Source organism: Ursus americanus, chromosome 1 (genome assembly GCF_024610735.1).
Source record: "Ursus americanus isolate L20-20 chromosome 1, mUrsAme1.1.p, whole genome shotgun sequence".
In the NCBI taxonomy this organism is placed as follows: Eukaryota; Metazoa; Chordata; class Mammalia; order Carnivora; family Ursidae; genus Ursus; species Ursus americanus.
This window is the reverse complement of record NC_142127.1, coordinates 51,864,122-51,882,272: the sequence shown is the minus strand read 5'-3', so window position 1 is coordinate 51,882,272 and position 18,151 is coordinate 51,864,122. Positions and strand designations below refer to the sequence as shown.

Sequence of the window (18,151 nt, the reverse complement as noted above, 5' to 3'; positions counted from 1 at the left end):
TTGAACTGTATAAAGTTGAGGCTAATAATGGCATTCAGGGATAATTTTGCATTTTTTAATAGAAATAACTGAATCATTAAAAATGGAACTCTCTCACAATCTTATTATTCTAGTCAAATCTTTGCATGTCTCAGATTATAATAGAAAGAGGTTTAGCATTTTTTTATGTAAACCATTATTAAATATAAGGTTAGTATTTAGAATGTTGTTTGTTTCAATTGAATATGGAAGTTTTATCATAAAACTTGAAGTTTTAGTATAACTAGCATGATAATTTTTCAGCAATCATTTAAAATGAATAATTATAATAAATTTGCTGTGAATAAAACATTTGTCCGACTCACGTGAATATGACTGACTTTGTTCATAATTTTTTCTGCAGTCTATTGTCTGTGCTGGAATGATGATATGGAATTTCGTTAAAGAAAAAAATTTTGTTGGACAAATTCTGGTGTTTGTTTTATTGTACAGCTCCCTCTATAGCACCTATCTGTGGACAGGTAAGATGGCTCATGAATGGAAATTCAGGTCTTCCATCACGAGAAGCTACTTGAAGTCTAGTAATCCAGGACTAACACATTCTCTCGGGCCATTACACTCACTAGCATAGGCAGTCTGCAAAGCCAATTCCGTTTTCATGGTATAGAGAAATAGTACTCTATTTCTGCCTGGATTCAGGGAGTTTCCAGTCACATGATCTTTTTCCTCAGGATCTTTGGCTCTTGGCCACAGTCAGCACAGCTTCCTTTTGGAAACATCAAGAGATTAGGTGCTAGAGGCAAGTGGAGAAAGGAGGAAGAGAATGGCAGAGAAGTATGAAACATGTGAGGTATGTCCCAGAGCTCACTATCGGAACTCCACCGAACTGAGTGAAAAATCTGGCTCTGCCTTCAGCAGATAGCTTAACTTTTGCAATCTCAGTTTCCTCATCTGTGAGACTGGGTTATCACACCTTACAGAGTTATTTGAAAACTAAATAAGATACGGGTATTTATGCCTGGTATGTGGTAGGCAGCCAACAAGAACTATATTATTAAACAGCAGGGAAAGTGGTTATAGGAGCACAAGAAAATTAAGGAATAAAAGGGTATAGAAATACAAGAGTACCCAGTAAGAAAGACTATTTCTCATTTCAACTGGCTTCAAAAAAGATATTCAAATATTTTAGCATATTGTCATTTTGAAGTACAGGGTTTAACTTGGATGCGTACATTCTCGTATGTTTGCGAAACATTCTGTGTGGCTGTTTTGTATTCATACCACAAATGCGAACCTATACGATGGCACATAAGAGGAACTTGTAGTGTGGTAGTGCTGGTTATAGCCACTGTTAGGAGGCAGGTGTCAGGAAGTGGCTTCAAGGGACAAGCCTTTGATTTCATGCCTTCAAGATCAAAAGCAGGGCCTATCTAAGTCAGTAGCCTTTTGAAGTGAAGCAACAATGTGGTGAGGAATTATAGAATGAAAAATTCAGTACCAACAGGAGAAGGTGTGTGCTTTTTAAAGGCAAACTTCTGTAACCAAACCAACGTGAGTTCGCTCCTTGCTGAGTCAAGATAGAAACTACAGCAGCTGAGTTGTCGCAAAAAGGAAACTTTTATTTGCAGCAAATAAGGAGATCGTAGGGAATAACTTCCAAAGCTGTGGCTCCCCAAGCAAGGGTGAATGGGTTCCTTTTGTCTAGGGTTAGGGTGAATATTTAGATAGGGAAGCCTTGTCATCGTATGTGTCGAGGCGGGCATCAGGTCGCACATGCACCTTAAGGAGAGGTGCCTGTACGTGCATTGTGTTATGTAAATGAGGTTTGTGGTCCTCCTTGGGTGGAGATTTTAGTGCTAGAATGAGGTAAAGGTAATTGTTGGTCATCCCGGAGGTCACTCCATGGTCCGTCTGCACAGGTGCGAGTCTGGGATTTTGCTCAAACTGGTTTGGGGAGCCTGCGCCACCTGTTGCTTCCTCCATTGCTTATGGGGTAGTTTCAGTTTGCATCATGCGATGTTACGCCTGTAGGATCCTTTGCCTGAGTGAAGCTGGAAAGAACTTAAGGGAAAATGTGGGACAAAGGTGTGTGGGTACAAGCAGATGAGGAGTAAAGGTCAGGTCTTGGGATCCAGCTGGTGACACATCTTGTGTAGCATTAAGAGTTATCAGGAAATGTCAAGTGAAAGAGCCTGAAGACTTTTTTTTTTCCCCAAATACAGACGGACAACTTGATCTCCAATACTTAGGTTTATTAAGGCTAACTTTAGCATGTGAATGAGAGAGCAGCAAATAGATCCGTGTATCAAAAATCCCCAAGTGCCCCTGAAATCCTCCTTAAGCACGCATGCCAAAATCTATCCAGAGACCTTGTTCTGAATTCCTGGATCCCAGTGAAGGTGCCCTTTAACCGTGAGATTATTATGCCATAACAGAATTTTAGACCTAAAATGTCATTTTAAATCATCCTGTTCAGCCATTTTCAGTTTCACTCATTTGCATACTGTCTTCACAATTGTTGCCCTACCTTTATGCCCTTGTCCTTTTTTATTTGTCCCTAAGAATTGACTCACTTTTTTTACTTAAATAAATTGAGCCTTATATTAATAAAATCCCAGGTTTCGTGTGCTAGTTTTTCACATGCATGTGAAAATAAAGACAAAACTACTCAAAAAATTTCACCCTTATACCACCTACAGTCCCTACACTTTGGAAACTCTGGTGTAGTGTAAGTCCTTTATTTTTCAAATGAGTTCAATGAGGCCCAAAGAGTTTAACTGATTCAGGCAGGAACTTTCACAGCTTCCACGAGCAACCCAAGAGAGATCCAGGGGGCGAGCCTGGGCCTATTTGTGTATCAGTCTTTGCATAAAGCAAGAACGATGACCTTTAGAACTTCAAACAGTGCCCTCACTACCACCACAGCTGGCACACTCTTGTGTACCTTTTTTCCCTGGCACTTTGAAAACCGAGAACTACAGAGTACACAGATGTATTTAGGCAGGAGCAGTGGTATTAAAGTACCTCTTGAACTTGAGGTGTGGGTTCCCTGTAAAGAAAAACAATTCTGAAGAGCCTCGGTGTTCATTTGTATTATTCCAGCACAGCGTTACTTAATCTGTACAATCTTAGGTCTGGGTATGAATTCCTTGTATACAGCCAATATACAACGTTAAAACCGAAGCAGATTCACAGATGAGAGTCCCAGTTAGCAACATTCATGACATGACAAAGGATTTTGTTTTGCTAATCTCAATCACAACTTGAAATGTAGAATGGGAACTCATTTCTCTGGTTAGGATTTTTTTTTTTCTTTTCTTTTTTTTTTTTTTTTTAGCATGGTTTGCCTTTACTTTCATGTGTAGGCTTCTGACCTGGTTCATCTCACTGCTTTTCTCTCTTCAAACTACCACAGAATCTTCACTTGGACCATGTGTTGTGATATTTGGTTTTCACTTGGCTCAAACTTCATGTATAACTGAATGCTAGCTCTGAGATCATGAGACAGTGCTTTGGTTATAAGATAGGCATCTAGATGATTATCATTGAAAATATACCAAATAGATTTAAAATTCCTCATAGAAATTTCTAGATCCTGCAGAATATGTCTTAAGAACCCTAGGGGTCCCTGGATCTGAGTTTTGGAAACACTGATAGAGCTTGTAGTCCTGCTCTGCCCTCTGCTGGCTATGTGGGTTGGGCAAACCCTTGCTTCCAGATCTATAAAAAGAAGGTGTTAATTTAAAACAGGGATCCCTTCCAACTCTGAAGTTCTGAGATTCTGTAACTATGTAGGATTTATTAAATACGATGTTACTTGTATAAATAATTGGGTTTAGGGTATAAGGAGCGCTCAAGAGTTTTAAAACATTTGTTTTTGTATTAAGTTCACATTATATTTGTATTAAGTTCTGTCATTTAGACTTGGGGCATTTTCCAAAAACTAAATCTGGGCAAGTATACTTTCTTAGCACCAGCAGAGTGAGGGTGTTTTTACTTTTTTAGACTTGTTCTGTATCCAGTTAAATTTTTTTTTAACAAATATACAGATTCTGAGCACATCAGTCAAGAAAATAAACTGATTTGGGCTTTTGAAAACTTCCTCGTATATAAAACAAGAAGATTTGAGTAAAGAAACAATACAGGAGGGAAAACACGAATGATTTTGAGACAAACTTGCTTCAAAATATTGGGGACAGTATTTATTTAGAAAGAGTAAATTCTAGGGCCTAAACCCCAGACTACCATTGAAATAAACCTGGTTAAAGTTCAGTGAGGTCCGATCAACATTGAGAGTAATTATCTACCTTTCAATTTCTATTCTTGTTCTTAGGCCTTCTGGCAATTTCTTTGTTTCTTTTGAAAAAGAGAGAGAGTGTACAAATTCCTGTTGGAATCATCATAATATCTGGCTGGGGGTAAGTTGATAGTTTTCTGTTTGCTTACATGTTTCCATATACACAGTTATGATTCATCCTCTCGTTCTCTCTCTAAACCTTATTACAGAATTCCTGCTCTCCTTGTTGGTGTTCTTCTGATAACTGGAAAACATAATGGAGATAGCATTGACTCAGCCTTCTTTTATGGAAAGGAGCAGGTAAAAAGAGGTTATTGACAGTTCCGTTCTTGGGAACATCTCTTTTTAGCTTGTTCCTGTGTTTTGCTATACTCACATTAAAAGTTATTTTGAAAGTCTATCCCAATTTATTGCATATCCCACTGGTGATCCTGTATCACTTTGCTAAGTCACACCTCAAACTGTGCTAAAGATTTTATAGTTCTACATCCATTTTTAGCTGAGGATTTCCAAATGCTTCAAACTTTATTGGGTCTTCTTAAACCCATTTATGAATTATGTTTCCTCTACTGGAGGAAAGAGTGATTAATTTAAAGCTGTTTAGTAAGGTAGCGGTAATAATAAAAGCCATATTCTTGACTTTCAATTCTATTGTAAATATAAATTTCAGAACAATAAGTATACAGGGAAAAATGTGCCTGAGAAGCTATAGCGTATCTGCTGATCAGAATTCTCTAGGGGTAGGACCCAAGGATGTGTGTTTTTAATAAAAAAAAAAAACCGTCAAAAGATTTTGATTTCTTACCCTCTTTTTTCTGCTTTGTAATTTTGAATTTTATTGGGCTGTTGTGAGAAGAAATAAGATTATATGTATAAAAGACTTTGACTAGTGCTGGCATATGTTAGTACTCAATTAGTATTAGCCAGAATTATTTGTGTTTCGCATTATTACCATAACAGAGTCTCCAGTTGAAGTACGCTTGAATTACGTATTAAAGCAAGCAAGAACAGAAATAAAAAGGTCTGTAAGCAGTCATTTAGCTTCCTTACAGAGGAAACTGGTGACACTGCTGGACAGTGAAAGAAGCATCTAGAAATCTTTTGATTCCAAGCAAATTTTCATTTCTCTTCAAGTAACTTACATCCCTTTCATATTCGCATCCTTTTTTGAGAACGGCTGTTCCAGAGCATTTATAGTTGTGGAGATATTGCATTTCCCACCAAACGAAAGTTCCCTTAAGCTATTCTATAAGACGATCAACTGGGATTGGGAAAAGTGGCCTAATGTCTCTCTGCAATGTTGGCAGATGATCGTCACAGCAGTCACCCTGTTCTGCAGCATCGTGATAGCCGGCATATCGCTCATGTGCATGAACCACACCACCCAAGCGGGACGCTATGAGGGTTTCGACCAGTCTCAGAACCACAAAGCAGCAGAGCCTGGGAACGCCGCTTTTGAGGAGAGTCCAGTGCCAGCAAATGAACCGGAACCTTTTACAAGTTCTATCCCAGAAACAAGTATGATCCTGACATGTAAAGAAACTCCTCTTCGTGCCCGTATGGCATGTATCCTAAATGTCTTGCTTCAGGGAACTTTCTTGAACTATATCTTGAATATCACATGTATTTGTCAAGTGAGGGACTTGAATAATAGTCAATAATAGAAAGAGCTTGCAAGTTCTTCACTAGAGTCCCATTTATAAATCTTTTGTGAGGATAATCTTCTATTAAGTCCTAAAACTTCTGTGGACCTGAGAGTTTAGGAAAAAGTAACAACTGAAGGAAGTCCCTTTCTAGGAAACTAAGCACTTAAAACACTTGTTAATTTGACGATATTGTATCCGGAAAGCACCATCAATAAAATGAACTCAAGAAGGCCTGGTTAAGCAGAGTTAACAATAGTCAGGAGTAGCAGACTACAGTCTGCCAAATCTGATCCACCACCTGGTCTTATGTGGCCCAAGAGCTAAGAATAATTTTTACAATTTAAAGGGTTGAAGAAAAATTTCTAAAACTTTCTAAAATTTCTAAACCTTGGAAGTTATATGAACTTTAAATTGCCATGGTCATAATGTTTTATTCCAACACACCTGTGCTCATTCATTTATATAGTGTCCCCGGGCTGCTTTCATGCTGCGTTGGTAGAGTTCAGTCATTCACCAGAGACCCAGGGGCCTGCAAGTCCCCAAATGTTTACCATCCGGTCCTTTACAGAAAATGTTTGCCAATCCTATAAGTGAAAATATGCTCCTAACTAGTAAGTTTGTATTAAGTGTTAACAACTGTTGTGAGATTTGCTTCAGTTCGTGAAAGGAGCTCAGCACTGGAGTATGCATTTTGGATTCACTGGTGCGTGTGGAGATTTCATAGACATAAAACACTGTGCCAGGGAGTGTAAGTGCTGGTACCTATTTTGTTCAGAGACTTGGTGGCGTAGAGGGATGACTAATCTCAAAACTATTAATTGTAAATGTCCGTAAGTGAATGATAAAAAAAGAGAAAGATCTAAAAAATTTAACTGTCTTTGTCATAAAAAGAGGAAAATCCCACAAATCTTACCATTTTATGTTGCCCTCCTCCCCCCTGCTGCCCTTCCTCCATGCCAAACTGAAAATATAGAGGACAGTGGCTAAAAACAGGGGCCGGAGCCAGACTGCCTGGGTTCAAATCTTGACTCCACAGTTTACTGCTCTTTGATCTTGGGCAAGTTCCCTGTGCCTCGGTTTCCATGTCTGATGCTGATAATCCTTACTTCATAGGACTACAGGGTCCTACCACATAGGACAGTAGTTTGCCACCTCCTGACTTATACCATTATCCCTGCCTTGGTCAGGACTCCTTTAGCTCATATTATTAATGGTGCTCGCTCATTTTTTCGTTAGATCCTTTGTGACTTCAGCATCAGAACTTCATTCTTTTGAGCCCTCTTGACCATTTTCCCTTTTAAAATGGAGGTTCAAGGATTCTATTTATGATGTTTTCACTCAAATTTCAAAAGTTGCTTTCCCTAAGTCTCGAGTACTTTTCTGATGCTGTCCCGCACCCTCTCCTCCCTCACTTCCTTTGTGGACGCCTACAGTGATCCAGTAAGGGTCCCGTGCACTACCCCGCTCTAGCCGGCTCTCTGTCTTCTTTCCCCATGAGAGTTTCGGAACTGGCTACAGAGGGCCTGACAATGTGTGGTGAAGACAAAACAAAGTGTCTTAAGCCCAGAGCCTTTTGCGGCCACCATTACCTGTATTTTATTTTTAAAGATTTAGTTATTTCTTTTGAGCAAGAGAGTACGAGACAGCAAGTGCATGGTGGGGGTGGACAGAGGAGAAGAATCTCAAGCAGAGTCCCTGCTGAGCATAGAGCCTTACGTGGGGCTCGATTCCACGACCCTGGGATCATGACCTGACTGAGCAGACACTTAACTGACTGAGCCACCCAGGGGCCCCTCTATCTGTATTTTAAAAGTACCAAATAAAGTGCACCATAGATATTCTTTAAACTCAGTCATCATCATCTCCAGCAGGAAAACTAGCTTGTCCTGTATAAAGAGCCAGAGGATAGCTGTCACTTGGTTCCATAGGAAATCTTCCTCAGTGTTTCTATTTCCGTCTCCTCGCATCTCACTGTTTTATAATTGCCATTAGACCTATCTGTATAACCCACTAGACTGACTGTAAGTGCGATGACTGATTTGCCCAACATTATAGCCTTGGCACTGTATCAGTCTTACTGTAAGTACTTAGTAATATTTGTTAATGGCTGGGTAGATGCGTGGCTGGATACGTTACACCATGATTTTCTTTTCTTTTCTTTTTTAATTTTATTTATTTATTTGAGACAGAGAGAGAGAGAGCACAAGCCGGGGGCGGGGCGGTGGAGAGGAAGAGGGAGAAGCAGGCTCCCCACTGAGCAGGGAGCCTGACACGGGGCTCGATCCCAGGACCCTGGGATCACGACCTGAGCTGAAGGCAGACGCTTAACTGACTGAGCCACCCAGGCGCCCCTACACCATGATTTTCGGAAGCTACCCTACAAATTGCTATGGCCAAGTACTTGTTTATTTGCCTATTGACCCATGTTCCTAGAGGAAAATCTGTGTGGTTTTTCTCCTTCTGCAAATCCTGCTCTCTTCTGATTTGCTAGTAATATTAACATATAACACATTTGATGTCCAGCCTGGCCTCCCCAAATCTCAGTTATCCAAAAGAGTTCACTTACCTCTACCCCTTGCTACACGTTTGTCAGAGACCCATGATTTGCACATGTTGTTAAGTGTGGAATTATGACTAAAAGGGAAATAAACCTATTTTAATGTGACATCAAAAGTTTAGTTATAAAAGAAAAGGCTAATAGGCTAGTTATATCCTTCTTATGTTAGAAGATAAAAACTGCCGTAGCACTTCTCGTGGTGGCTATAATCACGTGGGAGTACCTGCGTGCGTGCCCTAAATGTATGTCATTGGAATGGGCTGGCTTTATATCTGTTTTCTGAACAATTTCATCTTAGCTGACTTAAGCCTTCAAGATTCTGAAGATAGGAGGGCTGGGCCAGATGATCTCTGCGTTGTCTTTTCTATTATTCTGTGGTTCTATTTTAACTTTGAGATGGCATCATTCTCTTTAATTTAGAAAGACACTTGTAATAGCTTATTATAGATAGTAGTTTTTATACTTTGAAATCTTTTCTGTTAAGAACACCGCTGAAGAATTAAATTATATTATCAATGAAAATTTCACCCTAGGCATTATTCCTTTTTCTAGCATATTAAATTTTAATACGGTTTATCACTGAAGTTATTATTTTATTAGAATCCATGTCAAAAGGAAAGAAAAAGAATCCATGTCAAGGAGCACGATGGCTTGTATCTGTGTGGAGTGTTTCAAGGACACCGCATGCATCCTCTGACTGTGTCGAGGAGAAACTACGGTTCTGTAGCAGATGTGTCAGTGCGACGTCCGTAATCCAAGCTACCTGTAAAGCAGCAAGAGATTTGCAGCAGTATATGTTTGAAAAGACAAAAGAATAGAATTGTTTTGACTGCATTTTCTAGACTAGTGGGAAACACGTTCTTGAAAGAAGCAAGTCTTGAGCTGAACATAAAGGAGGAGAGGATATCAGAGAATTAACAAGAGTGGGAATTGCACACGTGTCTAAATAGGTCTGCAGACCCGAACAGGCATGGGGTTTGTGGAGGACACTAAAGAATTGTCCAGAAAGAAGGGAAAGGCCTTGTTGGATAGTGGGGGTGGTTGGATAGGGAAAGAGGAGCCAAGTCCTCAGGAGCTTTCAAATTCAGGCCAAGGAGTTTCAATTAACTACAGTGTACAATAGAGCATTAGTGCATGTTTTTAAGGAGTGATGAAATAAAAGCTGTATTTGAAGAAACTGTTCACATTCTTAGTTCTCGAAGCACAGTGGTAACTAATAAAAACAGCATGGATAAATACACTCTTCCTTGTCAGGCAATGAGCAAGCAATATATAAAGGAGGCAGTCCTTTGTCTGCCACTCTTTAAATACTAACCTCTGTATAAGCACATGTAAATTCTTCTGCATAGACATCATGTGAACACATTTCCATTGTGGCTGCATGGGAAATTTGTGTGTGTCTCTGAGTGGGTGGGCTGTCTGGCTTGGTTTGGCATCTCTTGAAGTTGCCCATGTCTGTTGTGGTTGGGCCTTATTCTCCTATGTTATTTTATCTGTATAGGTTGCTGCTCCTGCTCCATGGGAAATGGTGGCTCACACTGCCCGTCCACCGAGCCAGTAGCAAACCCAAGCGCCAGCGGGCTTGTGACTCCTTCGTTTGAGAAAAGTAAGTGCCTCCAGGCTATGAGGATGGGCCTAAGGTACAGAAGATTCCTCTCCTTGTACCTTAAAAGATTTCGGCTTAGGATTTCATAGAAGCTACACTGCTTATGTATTCTCAAATAAGCTGGGGAAAAGTGCTAATAGGATAATAATTGTGCATAGATAGAATACTCATTTAAAAAAATTAAGTTTGGGGAACCTGGGTGGCTCAGTCGGTTATGCGTCCAACTCTGGATCTCAGCTCTGGTCTTGGTGTCAGGGTCGTGAGTTCAGACCCTGCTTTGGGCTCCACATTAGACACAGAGCCTACTTAAAATAATAATAAGAAAAAATAAAGTTCTTATAATATAGTAATTGGTATTATTATATACACATTTTCCAATAAATTTAACCCATGTGATAATTCCAAGAAGTTTACCCAAGCGCCATTTTTTTTTTTTTGGACTTATTTTAGCAGCTGAGACTTTTCCCCCACTCATTTTCTTCAGGGCGAGGACCAATTAGTGCTTAATTATATTTTGAATCTATATACTTTAAATATACCCTTTCTTATAAAATAAATATTTTTGAAAGTAATAACCTTTGACATACAGAGTAAGAGACTGAATTACATTTGTGGTCTGAATTTCAGGTTATTTGTTTATTTGAGCTAAAATTGGTTTGTAACATAGTATAAGGCGTACAACATAATAATTCAATATTTGTATACATTACACATTGATCACCACAATAAGTGTGGTTACCATCCATGACCATACAATTGACCCCCTTCACTCTTTCACCCCCCCCAACCCCCATCCCCTCCGATAACCACCAGTCTGTTTTCAACCTTGCCCTAGCTCTTGGTTGTCTCTAGACCCTTCGTGATGGTCTAGCCTGATTTATTTTTCACAGTCCCAGTTGTTGAGGGTGTGCTAGGACCCGTCCAAAAGGGAGGGACCTAAATTTAGGCTGATTGGAAGCCAGATGCTCAGGCAACGGCTCTTAAAGTATGCAAATACATACAATCCTGTGGGACCACAATTTGTAGACCCTGCTGATCTCTAGACCGGGAGATCCGAAGGTGTCCCCTGGGTGACAGTTACCAAGAATCAGGGCTTCAGTCAGGTATAAAAGAGCCTTTCTGGGAGATACCAGTGAGCTGTGGCAAGGCCAAGGTGGGGGGTGGTGTGCACAGATGGCGTCCCGCTGCCTGTATCCTCTGAGAGTGCTTCTGTAGCCTTAGATGTGTGGCTTTAACCTGAAGCTCGTCCCTCAGGTTAAAGCTCCCGGACCCTCAAGTGGGTCTTTTTATGTGCACTCTGGGGCCATATATGTAGTGTGCTGTCTGTGTATTGCCCAGGATATGGTATCCTGTCCAGAACTATCTTTCCAATTGTTACAGACCCATGGAGCCCAGAAGCAGAAGCCTCCCCAGCCGCCAGAGCCAGGCAGTTGAGTGGCCTCTGTGCAGACTGAGTTCACCCACAGGCTTTAGCAAAGCTGTGTGATAGTGTTGGGTGTGGGACACGCCTGTGCCAGGAAAGAGCATCCAGGGCGGGGCACATCTGCAATTTTAGCAGGGCTGGAGCAGAGCATGCTGGGAGGGCCGTGTCTTGGATTTAGCCGTGTTATGTTTGCACGCACCTGTCTGCCTTGGCAAGGTAGAGGAAGAGTGCAAAAATTGGCACTCTCCAGCAGCTCCGTCCGCAAAGAAAATTCCAGCGAATCTTTAAGATTAGCAGTTGAGTCTCCTTCACATGTAATCCAGTCACCTCTCAAACTGCTGCCTTCATGCTGGGTCCCCAGACGGGTGAGTCCGTGCATGAGCCCCTCACAAGTTGTATCTCAGATCCCCACAACCCTCGGGCCCCTGCACATAAGCCCCATGTCTGGGGCCTCATCTGTCTGGTGCAGGTCCCAAGGGTTGGGTGCCTGATGTGGAGCACAAACTCCTCACTCGTCAGGGAGCGCTGAGCCTGTGAGGTACTTCCCTGTTGTGAGTCATTGCGCCCAGGGTGAGCTTTTTGGTAAGACTGCATTTCTGCCTTTCCAACCTGGCTCAGTGTGGCCATTTTTCCCTTTTTGTGGAGGAAGCTGTTCAGCTAGTTTTCGTTCTGTTTAGGTGGGAGTTATTCCATATAGAGTGGTGGATCTGGTGTATCTGTGGGAGATGAGTTCAGGGTCTTCCTGTGCTACCATCTCGGACCATCCCCATGCGCGCACAATGGAATTCAAAGTATTTGAAACAACTGAACACACACGTAAAATTGCAATGCACTTTCAGTTGATTATGCTTATTTATAATTAAGTTAGAAAGGGAAACCCCCAAAAGCCCTCCTCGTGATGAAACCTATGTCAACTGTATTGTTGCCAAAGGCATTTCACTTTTATATAAGAAATGTGAAGATTATAATAACGATGTATGCAAATCACTTAGCACAGTGTGTGGAATATATAGTAAATATTTGCTCATTAAACATACTTGCAGTAGTAGTGGTTGTTAGTCAGGGTTTATATTTAGCTGCTATCTGCTGGCTAGCAGTGAATCCTAAATAGTGAAACTCACATGTCTATAGAAAGAAGTGAAAATATATCAGATGTTGGGCCTTCACTGACTTTCTGCTAGGAAAACCCGTTTGGCATTCAGTTAAACTGTTTTTCCGTTTTGTATGCCACTTTCCTAAACTAATGTTTCTTTACATCATAATTCCCTAGGCTTTCCTCCTTGTTTTCTCCCTACGCAATATACCTAATAGTGAAGTCTGTCAACAAATTCAGTGTGTAATTTAATTTAACATTTTTTTGTCTCTGAAAACTATGCTTTTCTTATCTGTCATTTTCTTCATGGATAATGCTTATTCCTGAAAACTCTTTTATATAGGAACTTCTTACATTTTCTGATCCTATTTTGCAAAAGTTATATAGAAAGAAAGCCATCATATATGGATTTCATCTACTCATATAATTTAGTATCATTCCTTAAGCCTGAAATAAAGGCTAAAGGAAATCAAACCATGAACAAATGAGAATTTTTAGAGTTTAGCAGTATAATTAATTCCTTACCCTCAAAACACTGGCGCAGCACAAAGGCAAAAATCAATGTTGCAATGTGTAAGAAAGGCAAAAGAAAAATAATAAAATTTATTTTTATCCATTTTTGTAGTATCTGTACCCTAAGACCAGGTTTATTATATATATATATATATATATATATATATATATATATATATATATATATTGATAGAATTTTTCTACACCAAGATATTAAAGTAGGATCATACTAGAGAGACAGTTTGGCAGCCTGCTTTCTTTTCACATAGCAACACTGTGTGCTTCCCCGTGCCATTAGCCAAAATGTTGGACCATGTTTAATGACTGTGTATGTCCTTTTCTGGAAAGGGGCTCTAGGAAATACAAATTTTTGTGGTTACCTTGAGGGTTAAAAGTTATAAAATTGTGGTTTTCATCTTTGACTTTTTAAAATCAGACTGTATGTTGGACTAGACATCCATTTTGTAAAAAATGTTTTCCCCTGCTTTTGAGGCCAAGGGCATAGTGGAACTGAGGCAGGAGAAGGTTTCTTGGGAAGGTTTCTTGGGAAGGCCCCTCCCCTCGAGTCCAGTCCAGAGAAGAGTCATACCTGTGATCTGGACTTGGTTCTGCGTGTCAACAGAATGGTGTATAACAGTTTTGATTTCTTAATGGTCTTTTCTAAGGCAGATGCTAAACTCTTTAATGAAAGGCAAGGGGGAGTGTTAAATTTATGTTACAGTGAACCAAACTAGGATATCCATGACCAATATGTAATTTGTTACAGATGAAACATGAGCTGTTAATTTCGCTTTAGAAAAAGAAATTAAGATATATATATATTTATAATACATAGCTAATGGCTATAATAACAGCTAATGGCATTGAGGGAAGTACCCAGTGTTGCTAAGTAAAAAAAAAAAAAAAAGGGCAGGCTGTCGAACTGTGCCTTTATATGATCCTACTTTAAGAAAAAGTATTTGTGTGCTCTTGCTGTAGAAAAATTCTATAAGTAGAGGGGACGCCTGGGTGGCTCAGTCGGTTAAACATCTGCCTTCGGCTCAGTTCATGATCCCAGGGTCCTGGGATGGAGTCCCACATTGGGCTCCCTGCTCAGCGGGGACCCTGCTTCTCCCTCTCCCTCTGTTGCTGCTGCTGCTCTCTCTCTCTCTCTCTGTCAGATAAATAAATAAAATCTTAAAAACAAAAAAAAAGAGAAGAAAAATTCTCTAAGTAGATACAGTAAACCTGGTCTTAAAATATATAGATGATACACTGTTGAGTAGTGTAGATGGCAACTATGGCACCCTACTGATATTATTTCAGATGAAAACGCTTGACAAGTAGAGCTCTCCTGAGACCACAGGAAGGAAGCTTCCTCAAATTTCGTCTAAAATAATATACTGATTCTGAGCTGAATGTGCATATGTGCTGCTTTGCTCGAAAGTCATTATGAATTTAAAATGCATTCAAATAAAAAGCTCTGATTACAAATTGTTGTACTTACTGTCTTATAGATGATCATTGTGTGAGTCGCTGTAACTCCCAGAGCTGCATGTTAGTCCAGGAAGAAGAGCAGTATCTGCAGAGTGGAGACCAGCAACTGACTCGACATGTGTTGCTGTGTTTACTTCTCATTATTGGCCTGTTTGCTGTAAATGTTTCTTCTGATTTTTGTTTTGGGGCCATTTCTTTAAATGTTTGGCAAAGATTTTTATTCACGCATCTGGGGGAATGTTAGTTGCTGCTTCTGGGGTGGGGGGTGGCAAGGAGGCCAATCTGAATCCTGATCTCGAGCTGTTTTGGGGAGCAAGGGGAATGAAGAATTCACAGCACCCTGTTGCCTAAATGCCCCAATAGCCTATTTTGTTTAGAGTCTTTTACTCTATTCTCTGAACGTAGAACTTGGTAAAACCAGGTATCTCCACAGTGTACGGGCCACTTAGTCTGACGCATTCCTTCCAAGACTGACCTCAGTGGATAAATACCCACGTGGTCTCGCAGGAGACATTCCTCAGATAAATAAGCTTTCAAACAGAATTTTTCATTATGAAAATAACACAACCACTTCATACAATAGATAGTTATAAGATTACTACCTTCTATTTTTAGTACATTTTTCATGGTTCTCATGGTCATACAGATTTATACCCTGTTTTGTCACCTATGTCAACCATTTTCATGTTGCTACATAGTTGTTCCTGTTACTTTAAATGGCTCCCCAATGAACCACAGAGGAGATTCGTTATAATTTACTCAAGTACTTTCTTGTGGATGATGATTCCTAGTTCTTCAAAATGCTTAAATAAACATCTCCACACAATATTTCCGTATGATAGACTCTCAAAGCTGGGAAATCTGGATCAAAGAGTATAAACATTTCGGTGCCTTTGGATGCATTCTCTGAAATTGTTTTCTGAAGGAGTAGCATAGATTTGTAAAAGTACTCTCACCAGCACTGAATGTTGTAAATTTTAAAATTTGATAGTTTTATAAGTAAAATACAGCACTTTATTTTTTCAATGCATTTCTCTGATTACTAGGGGTTTTTAGAATTAGTTTTATGTCCTCTTTTATGAATTATCAGTTATTATTATATAATTCTTTGAGATGGTTGAAGCGTAACTTGCCTAGAGATGGGAGATGGACCATATAATGTATGAAGAAACCTTTTTACGTGGGGATGCCCGTTACATAGAGTGCTATCAGCCAGCACCATTTTAACTGCTGTTTAAGAACAAAAATCAAAAAGTAAGAAATGCTGCCAAGAACTGCTGCTTAGTGATGTGATTGTTTTCATTGTGTAGAACTAATGTTAAAATCAGTCCTTAGGCTAGTCGGCAGTCCTGATGTATTATGTAAGCTTCTGTATTATGGCGTGTGTCTTCTTGCTTCAAGTCTGATCAAATTAGAGGCTGTTTGAATGACATCTGTCAAGAGGAGAGGTTGAAACCTCTTGTTCAAAAGACAAAGCCTCTATATTCTCTTGGTGTTTTTCCTTTTAGTCTTTCTCTGCCTAATTATTAAGCAGATAAGTTATTGTACTGTGTTCTGGATAGAAAGAAATGATTAGCTAGCTTCATTTTAAAATACTATTTGCACCTTCCTTTACAGAATCTTTCCAGTTGTTTATGGTGGCTATTCAACCAAGAACCTGGAAGACTCTACGTTGAGTTACAGTTTTTCTGTGCTGTGTTTAACTTTGGCCAGGTATTTATTTCCTGAGAACTTGGAGGGCTGGAGGGCTTTTTTGTTTTCCTGGATGGGCTGTTTGGGGGGTAGTGGTGCGGATGTTGTTGTTTTCTTTTAAATCAAAAGGGTTTAGTTGGTTTGCCAGCTGCTGGTGCGCGTGACAGCTGACAGCTGCTGCCCGTCTCCATGTTGCTTCAAGTCATCAGAATGCACACGGAGTGTTTCAATCAGAAACACCAAATCATTTTTTGCTTTGGTTTTAAAATAAAGAATGATAATTTAAGCAGGGACAAGATGTTCCAGCTTCTTTTTAAACTTTGTGATGGTCTTAATAAGTCACTTTGGGAAAAAGACTTACCTTCTCTGAGCCTTTAGTTTAGTTACTTAAATGGATGAACATTGTTTCATTTACATTTTGATGTTTCTTGAAAAATAGGTACTTAAATCTTCAGAAAATCATGTGGTAGACAAATAAATTTTGGCCAGGGATAGTTAGTTACCATTTCTTGAGGACCTACTACCATATGCCAACCACTATTAAGCATTTACATTAGTCATCTTACTTAAACGTCACAAGAATACTTACAAAGTAGACATTATCATTCCCAGTTTACAAATTAGAAACTAAAATCCCATGAAGAACTAATATAATAGGAGCTGTTGTTTTTATGTCACTATTAAAATGGATATTTAAAGGTAAGTGGTGTGTTATGTATTGGGAAGATATTTTTATGTGTTCAAAATGTGATTGTTTTCAGTCCCTTACATTTTAGTTAGAGAATACTAGTCCCCAGAGTAAGTATCAGGTTGAAAAAAATACTGTGTTTGAAATCACTGGTTTTAATAATCGACTGAGTCAGTTAACATTTATCAGTAAAGACTCTTGCACTTTTTACCCTAACATTAATTTCTTGAAATATCTCCAGTTTGTCTTGCCATTGTTGTGGGAGCAAAATGACTCTGACCAGACAGATAAGTGACCTAGTCAGTATATCACAGATAGACTTGAGTATCCCAAGCTACTTGATGCCCACCTTACTTTGTGATTCTGTGTAAGACCTGATTTTGTACTCAAGACCTATAAAATACTAGGTTGAAAACTCACAGTCTCACTCAACATTTTGTGTTCAGGAAAGCCATTCCAGGCCGAGTCACCCCAAGGCTGGCACTGAGAAGGCTTCACAAAGAAGCTAATGCCAGGAATGTTGCATTTGAAATGATGCCCCCACAGCTAATGGCCCAAGTGTTTCAAAGGAAAGAAAGAGATACACCCCCCACCACCACCACCACCACATCCTGTATAGGTGTTATAGTAAGATCATTCCTTTTTGGTGGTTTATAGTTTGGGGGTGAAGCAAGGTAGATCTTTCGTGCAATACATGACATTCTCCATCCCACCTCCCACCCACCTGCACTTAGATCCTTATCCCCCTGTGCCTGACAAATGGCAGTTCCCAGCCTTCTGCCCCCCCAAGCAGTCCCCATTGTCCTGATGTGTGGCTGACTTCTGGTGCCAGTTTGCTTCATCACCCCCAAATCCTTCAAAGTCTTTCTGTTAAGCACCTAGCCAACTTCATTTCACATAAAGTTTGTTCAGTTACTTCATTATAACAAGATACTATATAATTCTATAATTTCTGAAGTGTTAACAGAAAAATAATAAATACCTAAGCACAATAGGAGATAATTTATTTTCTTTTTTAAAAAGAGGGAAAAAAGACATAAAGCTCTTAAATATTTTCATTTTTCTTCAGTAAGCTAATATGCAGTTATGGTTGCTCAGTACTGGCTTAAACCAGTTATCCAACATAACTAGTAGGATAGACGACCAGAAAGAGGTGGCCAAGTATCATACCTGCCTCCAGG

The 18,151-nt window shown here is 39.7% G+C and overlaps 1 protein-coding gene across 3 annotated transcripts in view; it reads left to right on the top strand.

Moving 5' to 3' along the window:
* Positions 1 to 18,151, top strand: part of GPR155 (G protein-coupled receptor 155) — a 71,823-nt gene that overhangs the window by 17,627 nt on the left and 36,045 nt on the right. For all 3 annotated transcript variants that reach the window (XM_087861539.1, XM_045800323.2, XM_045800325.2), the window contains exons 7-13: positions 383 to 500; positions 4,313 to 4,397; positions 4,486 to 4,576; positions 5,584 to 5,794; positions 9,981 to 10,085; positions 14,611 to 14,747; positions 16,208 to 16,303. In XM_087861539.1, the coding sequence (XP_087717665.1) occupies positions 383 to 500; positions 4,313 to 4,397; positions 4,486 to 4,576; positions 5,584 to 5,794; positions 9,981 to 10,085; positions 14,611 to 14,747; positions 16,208 to 16,303 (843 nt within the window). The remainder of the gene's footprint in view (positions 1 to 382; positions 501 to 4,312; positions 4,398 to 4,485; positions 4,577 to 5,583; positions 5,795 to 9,980; positions 10,086 to 14,610; positions 14,748 to 16,207; positions 16,304 to 18,151) is intronic.